Source organism: Motacilla alba, chromosome Z (assembly GCF_015832195.1).
Source record: "Motacilla alba alba isolate MOTALB_02 chromosome Z, Motacilla_alba_V1.0_pri, whole genome shotgun sequence".
NCBI lineage: Eukaryota > Metazoa > Chordata > Aves > Passeriformes > Motacillidae > Motacilla > Motacilla alba.
Window position 1 is genome coordinate 38,506,832 of NC_052046.1, and position 19,130 is coordinate 38,525,961.

General features: G+C 39.8%; 1 protein-coding gene across 2 annotated transcripts in view; it reads left to right on the forward strand.

Moving 5' to 3' along the window:
* The first annotated feature begins 3,518 nt into the window (after positions 1 to 3,518).
* The window catches only part of TEK (TEK receptor tyrosine kinase), a 39,376-nt gene continuing 23,764 nt past the window's right edge, over positions 3,519 to 19,130 (forward strand). The window contains exons 1-2 of one of the 2 annotated variants that reach the window (XM_038124089.1): positions 3,519 to 3,930; positions 15,660 to 15,971. In XM_038124089.1, the coding sequence (XP_037980017.1) occupies positions 3,879 to 3,930; positions 15,660 to 15,971 (364 nt within the window). In that variant the 5' untranslated portion in view covers positions 3,519 to 3,878. The remainder of the gene's footprint in view (positions 3,931 to 15,659; positions 15,972 to 19,130) is intronic. The other variant, XM_038124090.1, reaches the window with a different exon arrangement.

Here is a 19,130-nt window from a genome sequence, read left to right on the forward strand (position 1 = left end):
AGATTCCCTTTCATTTCAGCATCACAAAACAGGAAAAAAAAAAACCCAGCTCCTTTTGGCTGAGCCTGTCCTGTATACTGCTCAGTACTCAGCCATTTTCCAGGCTTTGTTCTCCAAGAGAAACTCTTTTTAGAAAACAAAAATGCGGAGCAAAAAAAGTGGATTGTATCTGTGTTTACAACCCTGAATTGCTTTCTAAGTATGCATATGCAGGAGAATCAGTAGAAAAAGCACAAAGAAACTGCACCTTCTCAGAATGAAGTGCAGCAAAAAATGCTGTTACCTTTTCTACCTCACCTTAAAGTTTCTCAGAACCACCCATTTCAATAGCACCATTCCTCCATACTGTCCTATCCATGTTTGCATGACATGTACCCCAGAAACCTTTACCTCCCCCTATTTACCTCTGCCACTGAAGTAGTAGGGGCAGTGCTCATCCTGAGTGCTTGCACCAGCAGCTGCATATGTCCTCTCCCTGGTCTCCTGGCTGCTATCTCTCACTTCCAGGTGGTCCCAGATGGATGGCTTAGGGGCTGCAGATGGCCTCAACGGCATAGGCCATGCTGCAGAGGAGAACACGATCTGTTTGAGAAATTAAACTTAAACCCCATCATTTGTGAACTTTTGTTTCACATTAGCTGACTGTGATGAGTAAAATTCCTGAAGCTCCTTTACTGCCTCTTACTAATGCATATTAACATCATGTCAAGGCCAAAGTAATGGCTTAGTTCCAAAAAAATAGAATACAACCAGACTCTGCAAGAGGATATGTGATTTCTGCTAACACATCTACCTGACTAAAGAAGCATAGTGGCATTGGTTTTTTTTTCCTCTTCACATATTTCCATGTGGTACAGCATGTATGAATGGGTTGTCCTTGAGGCAATTATGCTGCTTATCTAAGGAGGAAAGCCTGGTGTCAGGAGTTCAGGGCCCTTGACATATCACAAAATTAGCCTTCAGCAAAGAGGGTTATGAATAGCCATGTTTAATGTTAGGGTTCTATTTACATGTTGGAAGACAATTTGTTTCTCTGCTGCAACTAATTTGAATTTGTGCATGCCATTGTGTCGGGGGTTAAGATGTGAATATGTTTGAATCAGTTGTTAACAACCAAAAAACCTGATGTTTTAGAGGATGTTTAGGGAAAATACAGCTACATACCTGCCTGAGGATGTAGCAAGGATGCTCATTGGACAGCCTGGTAGTCAACAGTCCCATATGGAATAAAAGTTAGAGTAACTCAGTACCATATTTTATTCCTTGTGCAATCCTTACTTTTAGCCCAGTTTGTTTTACTGGCCATCTGGTTTTGCCAAAGGCTGTTTGGAATTCATCAGGTCATCAATAGTGAGTGCAGGCTGAGACTTAGTATCCCCGTTAGCTAAGGACTGTCTTTTTGGTGGTGGGGACAGACAATCACCAATCAGAGGGGGGATCAGATCATACAGTTTTTAGTTCATGGGACACAAAATTGATATCACCTACTTTAAAAAATACTTACATTCTAATCTCATGAAATATAAGGATGAAAATAGGACAGGTAGACCTAGCAGACACTTAATGTTGAGTGAGAGTGAGTCAGAATATTGAAATCCTTTAAATTTTGCAGTAGAAAAAGTTGATCATGTGATTCATTTTGACTTCACTGGGAGGAGTGTTTAAACTGTGGCACTGAAAAGCTTTCCAAGTAGAAACAGACCTAAATGGACTACATTATTGTTGGCTGAATTATAGATGCTATTCTTTATTTCTTCAAAAATGAAATTTTGTAATGAAACAGAAATCAAATACACAGTCCTGCTGATGCTGGTATCCTAAACAAATTCTGACTTGAGTTAGTATGTATCTCCTCTTTTCTAGCTTCAGCAGGCCTTTGCAACCTTCTTGAATTTGTGGAATGCTGCAAACTCAGCCTCGCCACTCTGTCCTGGAGATAAATAATTACCTTGTCATCATGGCAGATGAAATGATCAGTAATACAAGTTGCTTCTTCAAAAAAGAATGAACAGCTCACCTGGCCCATTTTTTATACTGCAAAATCAGTATCAGGAGCATTGCTTTGTATTTAGGTGTATTTCAAATGGAGATAAGACACATTTCTCCTCAGTGACCTCTTTAAAGCAGGAAAATGAAATTTAAGTGAAAACTTTAAAAACCCCTCTTAACTGAGAATAGCAATCTGAAGAACCACAGCCTTGACTGCAGTTGCTTATCTCCCCTCTCCTTCCTCCCTCCTCCCCATCCCTCAACAAATCAAAAGACATTAAAAAATAATTGAAGATTGGCCAACTTATAAACAGGTTAAATGAATGACAAAACAGTTATCCACTAGATAGGAAGTATGATAATACTTAGTATCTGCTAATACAGTGAGTATTCTGATACTGGAGGGATCTCTGCTTGCAGACTTAAAAAAGATAAGGTGCAATTGGAAAGGGGCAATCACTGCTGCTTCACACCTAGGAGTAGAAAAAGAATAGATGTTCTCCGAAATCTAAAATAGACAAAATATATATTTTTAATTTTTTAGTCTGAAGTAAAACCACATATCCTATATTATGCCTCCTTTAAGCATCAAAAGGAATTTTAGTGGTGTTTATGCCTCGTGCTGTGTTTTTGCACTCAAAGGGTATTTTTAGTATAAATTTCTACTTGCTTTGGCTTTCAGTTATATGGGGGGCGAGGAGGCACATAGGTAAGGAACTCTTGGTTGCTGCCTTCCCATTTGCTGTGGTTCTCTCCACATGGCAACAGATCTTTGGTATGAAGGACTTCCTCTATGAAATCTACACTACAAGCAAAAGCTAAAAGGAAATTAAAGTAGGATAAACCCATACCCCCTTTCCAAAATTATGCTGAACACTCCTTTTTCTGTACTTCCATAAAAGTAATTCTAGCTGTTGGCATCTGGGCAGGACTACAGAACTTCCAAATATTATATTGCCATGGATCATGTTTAGTCAAGTGGTAAATAAGATTGCTCTTTATTTTCAATTCAGTTTATATATTTGAGTGCTGCCTTGCCATTTAATTAATATTTTTTTACTGCTTTTCTTTGGATTTTTTTTTCTTTGAGTTTTGTTTTAGCTTCCAAGACCTCCCTGAGTGATACAGGCATTTTAATCCCACTGAAGTCATAATAACTCTGTGTGAGATTTATTATTGCAACAAGTTTTCAGTCTGTTTCCAATTGTCAAATGTAAAGAAAAGTTGTTTCCAATAAAACACATGGACTAAGGGAGTAGTTCGCTGGATTGTGGATGGCTTTGGTCTATACTGGATTCAGCTGGCTGCTTTGTTACTGTTTACTTCATATTTTCATTATCGTGTGCAGAAATGCATTGCAGCCAGCAGCTTACATGTGGATTAAATAAATAGGGAAAACACAATAGCACCCTGAGAAGTTAGAGACCTGGTCATCAAGAAGGAGATAATAACACTTTCCACCTACTGTACCTAGGTGGAGGATGTTTTACTTGCGCTCTCCTGCCTACTGGAGGATGCCATCATTGTTCCTATTCTGCTGACTATGAACAACAGCAGTCCCCTGCTTCTCCAGCAGCTCCAGATAATTGTTTTGATGTATTGCTGGATGGACGGGATTTGCACTGCCCTGCAGTCCTGCTGATACAAAAATGCCTTTAAGATCCTGCCTTTCCCATCCTAATCTACAAAGGAAACAGGAAAAAGGAACTTAAACTCCCTGTACTCAGACAGCAATGAGACTGTTCCAGCCTGCGCCAGTGCTCTGATTTCTTGCCTGTGACTTGTAAACAGCGTACCATGCAGGACAAGAGTAACTGCTAAAGGTCTACCCCGGGGAAAGGATACTCCATGAGCAACTGTAAGAACTGGATGGATACACTTTGGAAAGCATGGACCCTCTAGCACACCTAGTTCTCTATGGATTCAGCCTGTTGATTTCAGGTAAACTTTGCCTTTAATAGCTGTAGTAGACCTGTCATGCCTTTCTTTGTTTTTCACACAGTATGCACCTAACCTTTGACTGTCTACCCTTCACTCCAGCATTTACCTTTACTGATTTAAGTACTCATGTTTGTTTCAGTGAGTTCACTTCTCTGTGCAGAGCTCTTGCAGCCCGTAAGGGCAGAACTGGGGCCAAGTAACTGGGGGTGATTTAACTACATGTAGGATCCACTGCTGCAGCTTTTAACTGTTGAATTTGTTGCCACATGTTGCAGCAGGGGTTTTTTCCTGTCTAATGGTACAATTTTTTTTTCATACCGCTGATAACTTTAAAACCATTGGTTTCATTCCCTAAGAAATCTGTTCTAAATACAGATTAAAGGTCAATTTATTTCTTCTGTGACTGACTTTATGAACTATCTGTACACTTGATGTGTGTAGCTATTCCAGAATCTGATTTTAGACAAGATTCCACAAGTGGAATTTAGATGAGAGTCAGTGAACAAAAAGGGGGAAAATATAGGATCAATTAAAACCACTTCAAATATGTTTATATAGTATTATCAGCAAATGTCATTAGTTCAGCAAGTCAGAAGTTATCGTAAGAGATATCTGTTGAAATATTATACTGATTCAAATTTAGTTTACAATAATTTCAGCATTAATGTTCGAGATACTTTGCTGAACCTATCACATGCAGAGCCCTGAGGAAGACTGTCCTCCTGCCATCAGATTCAGAGTTAATCCACATTTGAGTATCATTGTTACAATCCTCAACTTGATTTCTAGTCAGTTTCTTCTGTAAAAATATGTAAAAGAAAAATACAAGTCACATGATAACCTTAGACTCTTAGCTCACCTTTGACCACTGTATTGAGATATATATAGGTTGTTCCAGTCCATCTCACAGTGAAAGTGTAATGTGCTGTAGAACTGCAAATTGTGCTGCAATGAAAACCAGAAAGTAGGAAGAAAAGGCAGAAGTCTTCATTTCCGTGCAACTTTCTTCACAATTGCTTTGCACAGATCTTCCTGATTAGCAGCATGCTAACAGCTGTTAACAATAAAATTGAGATGTTACTTTTGGCATCGATAAAAAGCTAGAGGTTAAGGCAGACCAAAAAAGAAAAAGTATTTAATCTGTTGAAATCATGTTTGGAAATAGTCTTATCTAGCAATTGCTGTAATAGGCTACATATTGTTATTACCAACTCCTTTTCTGTGGCTTCAGTTTCTTGGTTGTCTAGCTGCACATGGATTCAACCTATTTAGTCCTCAGATCACTTCCAGCTTTACACTTTCTGAAAATATCTGGTGCTGTAAGCAGTATGGATGGAGAAGAAAAGACAGTCCAGTTATTCCAACTTTTTTCCTTTTCCCTCCTGTTTCTCTGCATGGTGTCATATATGTATCTGACACAGACAGGAGAAACAAGTCATTTGCAGACATTAGCTATAAAAATGTGGAGAGCACAGACAGCCCATCACCGATGAGCTGCCAGTCACTGAATTTTCCACAGGGGCTGACCAGTGAGGTGTGTGCTGTAGTCACACCCATCTCAATAGATCTGTCAGCTTTCCCGCTTTTGTTTGAGAATGATATCATGTTTCCTGGGGCTAGCAGTGGAAGACAATGCGAGCCTGCTTTCCTCTAGATACTGCAGGCGGAGTTCAGGAAAGCAGGAATGACATTCCCTGAGCAGGGGAGGTTCTACACTGAGCACAGACACTGAACTGGCTTAACCTTGTCCCTGATGGGCTTCTCTGGGTGTGTTGCTGGGTAGGCACAAAATCCACTCCACCCTTTTCCAAGGCGAAAACCACTGACTTGGTTCCCATTAGGAGAAATGGCCTTTGATTTAATGTATTTTTACTTTTAATAGCAGTACTTCATTAGCAGCTAGAGCTAATAATCCAGTTTGGAAGGTGGCATTCAAAGTATACACAAATACTCACTTTTGCATTCCCTACATTCCATAGCAAATGTTCAATTAAACTGATAAGGAGTTGAATTTAATCCTGCTGTGAGTCTTCAAACTAGACTGAGTATCACCACATGTTTTTTCTTTTGGTTGTTTATGTCGCTGACATTTTAGACTAGGAAAAATTATGCTGACATCAATCCTGAAGTATGAATTCAAATTCCAAGCTTGTGGCTAGGTTCAGTCTGTTGAGTTCTGACCAAAGAAGAGCTTCAGATTTATTTATTCCTCTAAATGCAAGGAATGAGTGTCACAACTTGCATTTTGCCTCAGAAATGCCTCTGGCTTCCTCAGGTGTCCTCAGATGGTCTAGAAATATGCTTGCAGTTTCTCACAGTGAGCTAACTCTCAGAAATGTTCAAGTGTGAGCTTTATTTTATTTATCCTTTATCAGTAAAAGATTGATGAAAATCAGCAACAATTGCAATTAGCTTCAAGAACATTTCTTTGACTATTTCTATCAGGAAACAAATATATTGTCAAATGGCTCCATTCTCCAGGACAGAATTTTCTGTGCTGCAAATTTGCTCTGCCAATAATCTTAGATCCAGTGGCTTTCTAAAAATACAGGATTTTTTTTCTGATTTAGCTGTTGGACCCATATATGGTAAAAGACTCAAAAGATTATAATAGCCTTTTTAGAAAAAGGTAAGAGTGGAGCAAACCAGTGCAGTAGCATTCAATTGCTCTCTATCATCTATGCTGACAGCTTCTATGCATTTTCTTTGGGATCAGTAGGTGTTATGAAAAAAATCTAAATTATCTGTATTATGTGACTCATTTTCATATTTGGAAATTTGAACAGCTTTTAACATAAATTACCAGACACACAAGCACCTTTATAATGCTGTAGGCTTTTCAAAATGACAAGTCAAAATTTTTAGATTGGAGAGTTCTAACAGTTCTGCTTCAAGACTTTTATTTCTCCTTTCAAGCTTAACTTAACCAAAAGAAAACCTGTATTAGCCAGTGGCTAATCCATGCCTGTGATAGTGAAGAAGAATGCCATTCTTCCATTAATTAAAGGGACTAAGCCTCTGTGAGCATCTTCAAATTGGCTGTTGTCAGATCAAAGTGGCAGCTGAACTTCAGGGTGTCATGTGGCTGAATGATGGAGTTTTGACCCTTCCACAAAGAAATGGAGGAAAACCACTTCTGACCTTTTAATCTCAGGCATTTCATATCCTTAACTTTGAGGTTTTAATATCAGATATTTGTCACATGACCAGACATTACACTGATGCACAACCTTTCTGACACCTAAATTATCCAACTAGTAATGTGAATTAGAGGAATTTTAAACAGATTCATCTTTTGTTCCGGAAGTGTGTTTGATTTGTGAGACACTGAAATTGCGTCTGCCTGCCATACCGTGCCTGGTTCACACCTACTGAGATGCAGAGTAGCTCTCAGGAAGCTTGTGTTTCCAAAAGTTGTTTCAACAGCTGGGAGTGGTCAGGAGTGAAAAGGCATTACATCAAGACCAAAGGAATCAGCTCTGAAAGGGTGAAATGAAGCCACACTACAATTGTAAATGTTCACATATGCTATTGTTTTAGATACAATTTTCATGTATAGATACATGAATACACATGTCCTGTATGGTTTTTATATTTAGTCATAATTAAGATGGGTAGATTACTTTTTTTGCTGAATTTTCATTTAAGGGAAAACTGAAGCTGTAATATTTTGCACAGAATGTCTGATACCCACAAGATTTTTATCTGGTAGGCTTTACTGTACAAGAGGGAGAATAGAAGTCATAAATATGGACTGTTGCTGAACAGCTGTCTCTAGGGCCGGGGAGATGCTGTTGATCCTTCATGTGCTCACAATGAGAATTACCTGGGCTGGAAACTGACTCTGTATCAGTCACATACAGAAGCATGCTTGGCCTAGACCCGTCTCTTAAACAAACAAAAAACTCTGTTCAGCTCTCTTTGTAGACCAAGAAGTCATGGAGGTATGGAGGGTGTTGCATAGGCACAGCAGCAATAAACAAAAAATGGATGCATCTGCTACTTGTGTGAAACTGATTTCATTCCATGACCAGGTCCCTCTGTAAAGATCTATCTGGGAGTGGAGGGATGAAAATCTTAGAGAATCTGCAGCAAAGAACTGCTCTCCAAAGACAGTCTCTATCCAGTACTGGGTAGGTTGTATTTAGGATGCTGTTCCACTGTGGTTTCAGTGGAGTCACACAGCAAAGAATACCCCATGTCTAAAATAGAGAATTTTGTATAAGGAGTTTAAAATAGTGAATGTTTATACTGCAGATTTGATAACTGTTAAACAAGGGTCATATCTTAAAGAAGTTAAAAAGCTATTAAAATACATTTTGTAATTCATCACCTGGAACCATTAACCCCTTTACAATGTAAAGATATTAGGCATTTGCTATGTTCTGAAATGATTTTTGAAAGATACATTAACAAATGACATTTCTCTTTTCAGAAATGCAAACTTTTTACTTCAAGGCTGGTATTTTTTTTTCTTGCCTGCTATTTATTTCTTTTTTTGTGTTGTCAGCATGACTAATGAAGTGGTTTAGTTAATTTCTCCTTTGGAGTATAACAAGCCTTCCTTGACAATGCAATTCCGAGTGCACTTCTGATTGTGCTGATGATTTTCCCTTGTGTTATTTCCTGGCTGTTCATCGCAGACAAGTCACTGGTCAGGGGCCTTGGCCTCTCTAGTCACTAAATGTGCTTAGCACCAGAATCACCTCCCAGCTACTTTAGTCAGAAAAATCAGTAAGTGGCAAAGTGAGGGCGCCCTTCTGTACAGGCAAGAGTGTATTAGAATATGTTGTCCCAGCAGTCAGTGCTCACAGACAGCCAATCTTATGCTTATTGTATGCACTGACTAATTGTTTTACCTGTGTTATTTTACCTACTTCTGCTTGGCACATTTGCAGCACAAATACGAGCTTCATAATGCAACTGACAAGGGCCAGCATTGTTATGGACATATTTATTTTGATGTGCACAAACACTCTTGATTATATGATACCCATATTTTGCGGGCTGCAAATCCAACCATATGCACCTGAACTACAAGCCTGTCCTACTGGAGCCCTCCCACATTCTTCAGCCTCTTTCAACATTTTCAGCATTACCTGGCATACTGTCAGCTAGTTATTCAAATAGCCATTGGTGTTGCTATGTTGTTTCCCATTTTACTCACTTGTGGTCAACCAGGCCTAAGGAGAAATCATGACAAACCATGTTTTGGTTTCTTTCTTGTGTTTTGGTCACTCACTCACACATAGACACACAGACACACAGACACAGACACACACACACACACACAGACACACACACACACAAAAACATATTTCAGCACGGCTTCTCCCCTGGAAACCCCAACAAAGCTGCAGCACTGTTTCTCTTCTGGCTTTTTCATCTTAAAATATTGTTTTAGCAGGTTGTGAAACAGCAGACATGCAGAGATAACAAGAAGGCAGTGGTATTTCCTTCAGCTGCACTAGAGGTACCCAAAGGCAGATGAGCAGATACCGAGATAGGCAGCCCTCATAGCTTTGAAACTATTTTGTTTTTCACACATGTGCTCTGGTCTTCTCGCTACTGCTAAGTAGCACTGTGACAGCCTGTCAGTAATTTTTCATCTCTTATTAGTTTCACAATACCCTTCCCCAACAAATAGTGCCCTATTTCTAAGGGCAAGTGGTCTTGGTATTGGAACGGTGAAGCATCCCACAGCTGCACAGTGGCATCATGTAAAACACAACAATAAGATTCTTTACATAAACAACAAAAAGGTTTTATTGAGAAACCTGGTTATTTGCTCATTTATCAGATGTTTTCCAGGAGCATTTTTCTCTTTTTTCACCCTTATTGTTCCAGTTCTGTGGTAGATAATCTTACTCTCTTTGGACAATATCAATGAGACAATGTCTCAACCTTGTTTTCCTGTGGAGGAATGAGCTGTTGGAAGAGAATCTGACTCACTGGGAGAAATTACCTGAGCTGCTGCTATCTTTGCATTCCAGATAACATTTAGAGGACACTTAAAGATCACTGAGCCAATAAAATGAATACATGGTTTCATAGCCCACCAGATTATTTTCTTTTTTGAGAATGAACCAAAAATATTGTAAGTATTGAGATCCCAGGAAAAAACATCCAAAATTGCCAGATTCTGGTTTGGTGCATGTTCTAGTCTTCCTACGAAAAATATACCCAAAGAGTTAATGTTTTGGGTTAGTTTCTGACTGATTTTAATATTAAGTAAGGAGGACCTAATTTTTTTCTTTTTAGAAGAGAAGACATGTTGATTTAGTCTCTATTTTACTTATTTCTTCACATTTAATTTGCATTATTTCCAGCCTGATTATCTTTCACATTGTCTAGTTAATTAATTTTTTAAAAATCATTGTTTATTCAGTACTTCCCCAAGAATTAATCAAATGTTATACTTCCTCAGTAAAATTGCTTGTATGGTTGCCATTCATATTTCTAAATATATTAATTTAATTGTTTTAATCTGATACAATGTTGTATACCAAAAAATAAGACTGGAGAGGGTACAAGTGAAGTTATAACTACAAAACAGGACACAATGAGAAATACTGAGGTTTAGTCTATTTAGCAAGTTGGGGTTTTTTTAAATCAAAACCTTATTATTTCAAACAGAGGGAGTGTTCATTGTTATATTTTAAGAAACTTGCAGGAAGAAGGATTGATGACTTAAAAGTTTGGGACAAATGCTTTCACCAGTCTCTAAATTATTTTTAAATCCTGCAGTGAGTGTCATAGGCAGCTGACTGTTTCGCTTGCAGCATAACACAAAAACTAAGCACAGATTCTACTTTTTCCCCACCGATATAGTATCTATATGTTTTATATTCCTGTTCCTAGATGCCTAATAGCAGGAATAATTTGTGTTCCAAGCAATAAGAGTAAAAGAAAAAAAAAAGAACTACACATAAGTACTACATATTACATCTATTCATGGTTTCACCTGGTAAAAAATGGAGCGGAATTTACTGGAATTTTCTGCCCTTGCATCTTCTCTTAAATAATCAGTACTTTAAAAGTATTAATCTTTCTGCTTACCTCTACAACAGACCTTCACCTTGATCTGTTACACTTCAAATACCAGGAGGAAGACTTCCTCCTTATAGTAATTTCAAGCAATTAGTAATAAAGCTCTACAAATATAAGGAACAAATATAAGGAAATAAATGTATCTTTTTGTGTGTAACATCTAAACAATTTCTTTGCTTCTGCTACGAATAATTATTATCAATTAAATAAAGTTCTTCCTCAGAACTTTGAATTCTCAATACCCTTTGCAAATATGACCCGTATCCATATTATATGTGCTTTGAAGGACAGTGAGGTGAGGTTACCCTTTGATGGAGCTGACAACTCTGGCTGCTTGCTGTGGAAGAGGTGAAAAAGCCATTATGTTGAACGTTTTTTCCAAATAATAGACAACTTTGCATAGGCCTCACACTTGATGGAAGGTGCCTAAAATTTTTCCATATTTTCCTGGAGAGAAGACAAGGGTTAACAGTGGAAATATACGGGCAGGGACTGTCAGAGGAAAGGACAAATCAAAACTTTTTTTTGATTTGTTGATTTTGTTGAACTAAGAGTTGCTGTGCGTACTCATCTATGGCATCAAACTATCTCAGCTCAAGCCTACCACATTTACTCATGAACCCTAGTATCTAGCACCAGTAATGATCTAGAGCAGTGATATTTTAATCTTTATCAGAGACTTGCTTGCTCTTTGAGTAGAACTATGTGTAGGATGTGTTCTAGGGAATTTCTGAGAACTACTTCTTTTGGCTGATCCTAGCTGAATTTTGCTGGTGCAATGCAGAACAGCAAATATGATGACTGTGCCTGTATGAATGGCATTTTGGTAGGGCGTAAGAACACGCAGGGCCTACAGACACAGCAGAACAAATTTATTCTCTGTTTAGCACAATTTCCCCAGGTCAATATCATAGAATCATAAAATAATTTGAGTTGGAAGGGACCTTTTTAAGGTCATATAGTTCCAATCTCACTCCTATGAACAGGGACACCTCCATTTAGATCAGACTGCGCCATCCAGCCTGGCTTTGAACACTTCCAGGGATGAGGCATCAACAACTTCTCTAGGTAACCTGTTCTGCCGGTTCACCTCCCTCATTGTGAAAAATTCCTTCCTTATATCTAATCTAAATTGACCTTCCTGTTGTTTCAAGCCATTACCCCTTTTTCTATCACTAGATGCCCTTGACAAAAGTCCCTCTCCAACTTTCTTGTAGCCCCTTTAGGAACTGGAAGGTGCTATAAGGTCTCCCTGGAGTAATTTCTTCCCCATGCTGAACAATCCAAATTCTCACAGCCTTTCCTCATTGGAGAGGTGCTCCAGCACTCCATCATCTATGTAGCCTCTTATGGACCTGTTTCTACAGGTCTATGTCCTTCCTGTGTTAAGACCTCCAAGCTGGATGCAGGGTTCCCCTCTCACCAGAGCAGAGGGTCAGAATCCTCTCCCTTGCCCTGCTGACTGCACTGCTTTGGATGCAGCACAGGATACAATTGGCTCTCTGGGCAGCAGAAATCTGTACAACAAAAGCTGTGAAAGATACAGCTGAGTATCACCCAGCAAGAGAGAGGACAATCCTGTAATTTGGAGTGGGCCAAGAGGAACTGCAAGTGTTTCCCTCCATTTATTTTGCTGTCTGGGCTATAGTCAGTTATTTAAACTTCTGTAGAGAATGTTTTTTTCACTGTGCTGGAAAGACTCAAAGCACTGCATCACAGTGAGTGATGTGTCATAAATACTTGGCAATGGGTCTTTCTTGCATGGTATTTCCCATTCACAGCATTAGCCTTCTGCAAGCTCTTTCTCTTCTCAAAATCTATTTGCGCACACAGCACACTGCCTTCCTGATAAGGTCTGTTCTTTGAGGACAAGGGCAGGAGTGAAAGGACTTTTTCAAGGCAGCAGAGAGGATTGTCCCTGCTGCTGAGATAGGCTGCTTCCTGACTCTTTCTTGTGCTTTTCTCAGAGCTAAATTCTGTTGCCTAATTTGGTTCTTACATACTCAAAACCTTCATTAACGTCTAGGACATGATTGACCTAAATTTTGCCAGACTAGGTAAGTTCCTTTCTAGCAAGAGCAGTTGGTTTATTTGAAACTGCATTATCATAAAGAAATGCTGTATGATTCCCCACCCAGTGGGGAATACATTGCTATCACCTCCAAGACTTTATATTGCTAAAAGGCCTTTCTTTCCTTTTTCAAATTATATCTCAAGCATAGCTTTTCTTAGTGCAAAACTTTCACTATCTTAATTTCTGCTTGCAATATATTCCAGCTATGAAACCTTAGCTGCAAAGTCATGTTTGACATATAATTCCATACTTAGACATACATATAAATTCCTTTTAGAGGCAGAAAATTCTTTTATGTTTCTCTGGGAAGAAACTGCATCTGTGTTCCATCTGCCTCATTGAGGTGTCTGGGCTATCCTGCAGTGTTTAATATGACAAAAAGCCACCTATCTTTAGACAGTGAATCAGAACACTATCCATTCACTGGTGGCTAGATTTTGATTCACTCGGAATATTCTCAAGTTTGAAAAAGCAATACGTCTACTTTTTCTACACCTTTATTGCATAAATTTACTACAAGGAAAAAAATTATGCAGCAAATACTCCAAATTTGGTAGAATGTTGCTTTGCATATGGATCAAAGGCAGCATGAAAGCTGGTCCTCAAAATTCAGGTTTCTCCTACTGCTTTTTCCTCAGAGTATTAAAAGGTTGAGATGCAGGGGAGGAAAGAGGTGTTATTTGCATCTTTCAGTCTTCGGTGGAAGTCAGAGGAATGGAGAAATGCTAGGGAAAATGGAACTGGAGCCCTGGATGACCAGCTGTCCTCTCAAGGACACTAGACCTTGGGCCCACACCTTTGCATTGGAAAGGCAGCGGTAGCCCTGTGCCCTGTGGATGCCAGGCAGAAAAAATATTTCACTTCTGCTCTCTAATACTGTGCCTGACCTCAGTGCAGAAAGTCAAGTCACAGAATTTGAAACCAGATTTGATTCTGAGTTTTACAAAAGTTTGCAGAAACCAGGATCTTGCAGTTTGTGGTTTTAAGAATACCTCTACCTGGCATGTGACCCTTGCTGATCTAAACTGAAGCTGTTCTCAGTGCTGGTGATTGTTGAGCTATATTGGCCTTTGGCTGATGCATCAGGTCCATAGTAAAAGCACAAATGTTCATCATATAAAACTAAGAGCCTTGAGACAAATGTCCCATGAAATGAATGTGTGAATTGGCCTCATTTCTATCACATACCTCTTTAACTTTGTTCAAAGGATTAATGTTGGCAACGTGCAGCAGGATGAACTGACATTACTGACCTGCACATTTATGCAATATTTAATGTTCGTTGCAATGTTTCCAGAAGGTTTCATTTCTCCATTATATAACTGCAAATTATCTGGGCTGTCACATGAAAGGGTGGTGGCTGTGGAAGACTGGTTGGGTGTGGTGAGTGTCAATGTGCTGTCAAGATACTTCAGTCCCCAGAGTGGTTGCTTGCATTGAAAGCAGAGGAGGACCTACTCCCTTGGCCCAGAGCACTGCAGAGACGCACGCAAAGACTGCAGTCAGCACTATGACCTTTTGACCTTTCTTATCTAAGACTATACCCCTTCCTTCCCATCAGAGAACATTTGGAAGCTGACCGGCACTAAATACTAGGTCTCTCTATGTAAATACAAAATATATTAGTATCCAAATCAGGAAAATAGATGTGATGAATAAAAGAAATCAATTATTCTTCCTGTTTCAGCTGGAAAAAATGTTAGTGTTTCCCTTCTCCTTACCCTGAACTTAAAAAATAAAGGGAAACGCCTATTATTTGCCAATTGTTCATTATAGGAGAGCTGAATTTCCCTCCAACTATGCACATTTGAACAGCTAAAACTGTGACATGCTGCTAGAGGATATTTTAATTAGGTTTGTATCTCTAATTTTCAAAGAAACTTTCTCCTGTATGTGTTTCTGGTTGTCCTATTGATCAAAAGAAGCCATTTTGAGTGATTTAAATCTGACCTCACTTAATTAGCAGTGCCAACTTGCCCTTTGTTTTTGCATAAGTTGCTTTGTGCCATGGGTCTTGTCAGTGTCTGTTAGGGCTTTAAAAATCTAATGTGATTGACTCTGAAATCATTAGCCAAATTCATAAAACAGCTGCAAAAAAATACCCCAAGTGTTCAAAGTATTACCATCTCCTATAACTGAAGTCATAACTGCTTTACATCAGTTCATATGTACTAAATCCATGTAAAGGAGATTGATGAAACAGTATTAAACTGACAACCTTATTATCCACCAATTCTGTTACCAGAAAAGCACCATACTTGAGGCATTTATGTGCATGTCTACTGTCCACAGATCTATCTGCTTTAGTAACCTCTGGTTTTCCTTGGGCTTCTATAACAGCTCTTGAAAGAAATTCAGCATGTTTGCAAGACATACTGCCTTTTCTAAGAAGAGCAAGTTCCATCTGTTTATGTCATAAAAAATAAATCCTCAAGTCCTTGTAGCAGAATACTTAATCTGTGTTCATCCAATTTTGCATGAATGCTGTGCATGGCACCAGCCAGAGAAACCCTGAGCACTGGGTGACACAGCTTCCACATCAAATTCTGCAGTAAAATTTTTTTTCTTTTTTTTTTCTTTTTTTTTTCTTTTTTTTTTTTTTTAGGTAAAGTAGAAGCAGCGCTGGACCTCATACTGATCAATTCCTTCCCCCTGGTGGGCAACTCCGAGACATCACTTATATGTGTCACTTCCAAATGGCGTTCCCGTGAGTCTATCACGATAGGCCGGGACCAGGAGGATGTGGCAAACCAGCACCGAGAACCACTGGAAGTTAATGAAGATTCCAAGAGAGCAGCAGCCAAAACAGTGGTGTGGAAGAGGGAACAGGCCAGTGAAACTATTGGAGCATATTACTGTGAAGGGAAACTCAAGGATGAGGTGACAAGGATACATACCATGAAGATGCCACTGGGAGGTACAGTATAGTGGTCAGATCTGAATTTGCCATGGCATTGCTTGCAGACTGGCAGCTACCCGTGGTAGACAGAAGTGGGCACAAACATGGTCCCAGATCAGGCAAGGCAGTCCTGAGTCAATAAAAATGGACTTGGTTCAAGGCCTTTTTTTTTTCATGCAGTGGAGAGAAACTGGTTGGTACTAGGTGCTAATCATTTCCTTGTGAAAGTTAGTCAGACATCTGTAAGTATTCTGCCTGCATCTGGCTACTGCCAAGGACACAAAGTCAGCAATTAAAGTGGCCTCACTGACCCCATGGAATAACATACATGGCAATTCCTGCACTAGGTTTCTTGCATGTCGATGCTTGATTTCAAACAGGATTCCATTTTAAAAGTTTGACAGGTCTGAGATGTAGATAGCTAAGCATCATTTTTCTATCTATCATAAGTAAATGGTCAACCTGAGCCCAGAAAATAATTGCCTTGCCTAAGGTTTAGGATAGTCTGTGCCTGGATCTGCATAGTCGGTGTCAGTGTGAAAAAAAAAGAAAAAAAGCATCCCTCTCAGCACTGGAAAGGAAGTCCAGAGAAGTTCTCCAAAATCTGAGAAGGTGTCATGGTTTGGTGCTGGCACAATGCCACTGCCCCCATGAAAACACTGTCCCTGCTATCTGCTGTGAGATGTGACCAAAAATAGAGCAAAGCAGGCCTCAACTTAGGAATAAAGGAGAAGAAAAACTTTATTAACTTACAACTATATGAACACATAGAATTCAAAATGGAAACCTTTCAAAAACATTTCTCCTCCCCCACTCAATTTCCACCACAGCAAAAAATAAAAGCTTAGATTTTCATCCAGTCACCACCCCTCAGATATTCAATTCTCAGACCTTCAAGGAGAGAGGAGTCCCTCTTGCACGGCAGGCTTCCCCCTGGAAACACAGTTGAAACCTCTTGTCTTTCCACGTCACTCATGGTGCCGCACAGAGAACATTTGCCTTCGTGACCTCTTCCTTCCATGTCCCGTGCTCTCACTACTGTGCATAGACCAGAGCTGCTTCTAGGGTTCCCTTTTCAAAGATGCTTTGCCCAGTTCCAAAAAAAAACCAAACAACAGCCTCTCACTTTTGGGACACCAGTCCCCCCCAAATTCATCCCCTGGTGGCCAAGGGGTCTTGAGAACAAAGATTGTCCTCTCCACTAAAGATTGAGGGCACCACCACCCTCCTCACTCGTCATCTCTGTTCACACCACTCCTTCACTGCTCTCTCTCTTGGCTCCAAGCCATCGCCTCCCCCTAAATGCAGTTTCTGTATCACAGGAAAAATGGTTCTGCCCATGGCTATACAAGAAAAATCCAGCCAAAAGCCACTCCATCATCTCCTCCCACTTAGGATTCTTCTCAACTTCTCTCGGTCATCTTTCTCTTGTACAACTTTACATCACACTTGCCCAATTCCTCCTATTTCATGCCTATGTCTCTTCTCATTCAGCTCCCAGAGGATCAGCATTTGCAAGGTTTCCATCATCCCAGAAAAGGGTTAAAATCACAGGCTCTGCCTGTCCAGAACGCCCACGCTGGCCCTGCCGGGCACTTTCTCCTGTCTCCTTCTCCACTGGGCCAGTGCTATCAAATTTCAAGGTGGTACAGGCACGGTCTCTCTCTCTCTGGGGGGCGGGTGGGGTGGGGGGGTGGGGAGGGGTGCTGCCCAATGTCTCACAATGCTCCTCCACCCTTCCATCTAGCAGGAGCCTGCACCCATTCTGTGCCCAAGGCTCCGGCCTACCTCCCTCCGGCCTCGTGGCTTCCCCTCCTCTGCCCAGCCCGCAGCTGGGCAGGGGTGGTCTGACCTCTTTCACCAAACCAAGAGAGAGTTCCCCCGCGTGTCCTCTGCTTTTAAGCCCTGTGTTCTTAGAGGCGTATGCATATCCTCAGTGGCCACACCAGGTGCCAATATTCACATCTGACCACTCATTGGTTTGACCACCGCCTCCCAAAAAACTCACTTCCTCTTCAAACCATGATAGAAGATTATTCACAAAAATCCACTACAGATTTCACTATTCATTTGATTTTCGTTTTAGGCTATGCACAATAGTAAAAGCAAATGTACAGGGATATAGTGGGACAAGAAGGTGAGATTTCTAAGGTCCATTACATTGTATTTCTGTATGTTCAAAATTTCTCTTGTTTCTGGACATCATCAGACTTCCGGGACAATTTCCAAGCAGAGATCACCATCAACTACAGAAAGGCACAAGAAATTTTGAGTAATTTTCTGCAGCAAATTACATTTTCAAAACTGAAGATAATTTAAAATAGATTTTGCTGAGCTACTAATGTTTTGTGCCATGGCCACTGATCTGTAAGGACACTTGACAATTTTAATCCTTCTTTATAAGATTTTAGTAAGAGCAATTTTTGTTGTATGTATCTCCTGAAATTACATAAGAAATTTATAAAAGGAGATTTTTTTCATTTGAAAGAGCTGCAGCTACTGCCTGTTATTATTTCTTTGAACATGAGTAGGTTGGAAGCAAGCTAAGTAGAACATATGCTTTTTTTCTTGGCTTATGTTTTCTCTGACCGAATGTGGTCTTTGAAGGGTCGGATTGGTTACCAAGAAAGATCTGAAGATGCAGATTGACAACTCCATTGTTTCAAAGGAGGGTGCAGCGAGGAGGAGATAAGATAATAGCCCATGGAATGTCAGTGTGACCCTGCCTGCGGCAGTCTGCCAGCAAGCTGAGCACATTTCTAGCTGTTGCAGAGCAACATGCATGGGAGGAAGAATGTCTTCTGAATCAATAAGTTCTTCCCATTTTATATCTGTGGGCCTAAGACCAGAGAATTTTAAGTAATCAAATTCAGAAGTCTTCTTATGTGACAGATGTTGCTCTAAACAGAAGTAGCATTTACACCAGTAGTTGGTAGGTGTCTTGGATTAATTTCTAAGTTTGAATACCTTTCTCAGATTTTCTCTGCAAAAGTTTTCACTAACAAAATTCAAACAAGCAAGTCCTCAGTGAAAGCATATAATCTAATCAGATTAGATGGGTGAGAGAGAGGTATATCAGAAATTCTCGTAGTTATTAAAGTGCACAGAAAGTGGAGAAAGAGGTTAAGGAAATATTGTGGGGTTTGACAAAGCATATGTATCTGGAAAACAGATCTT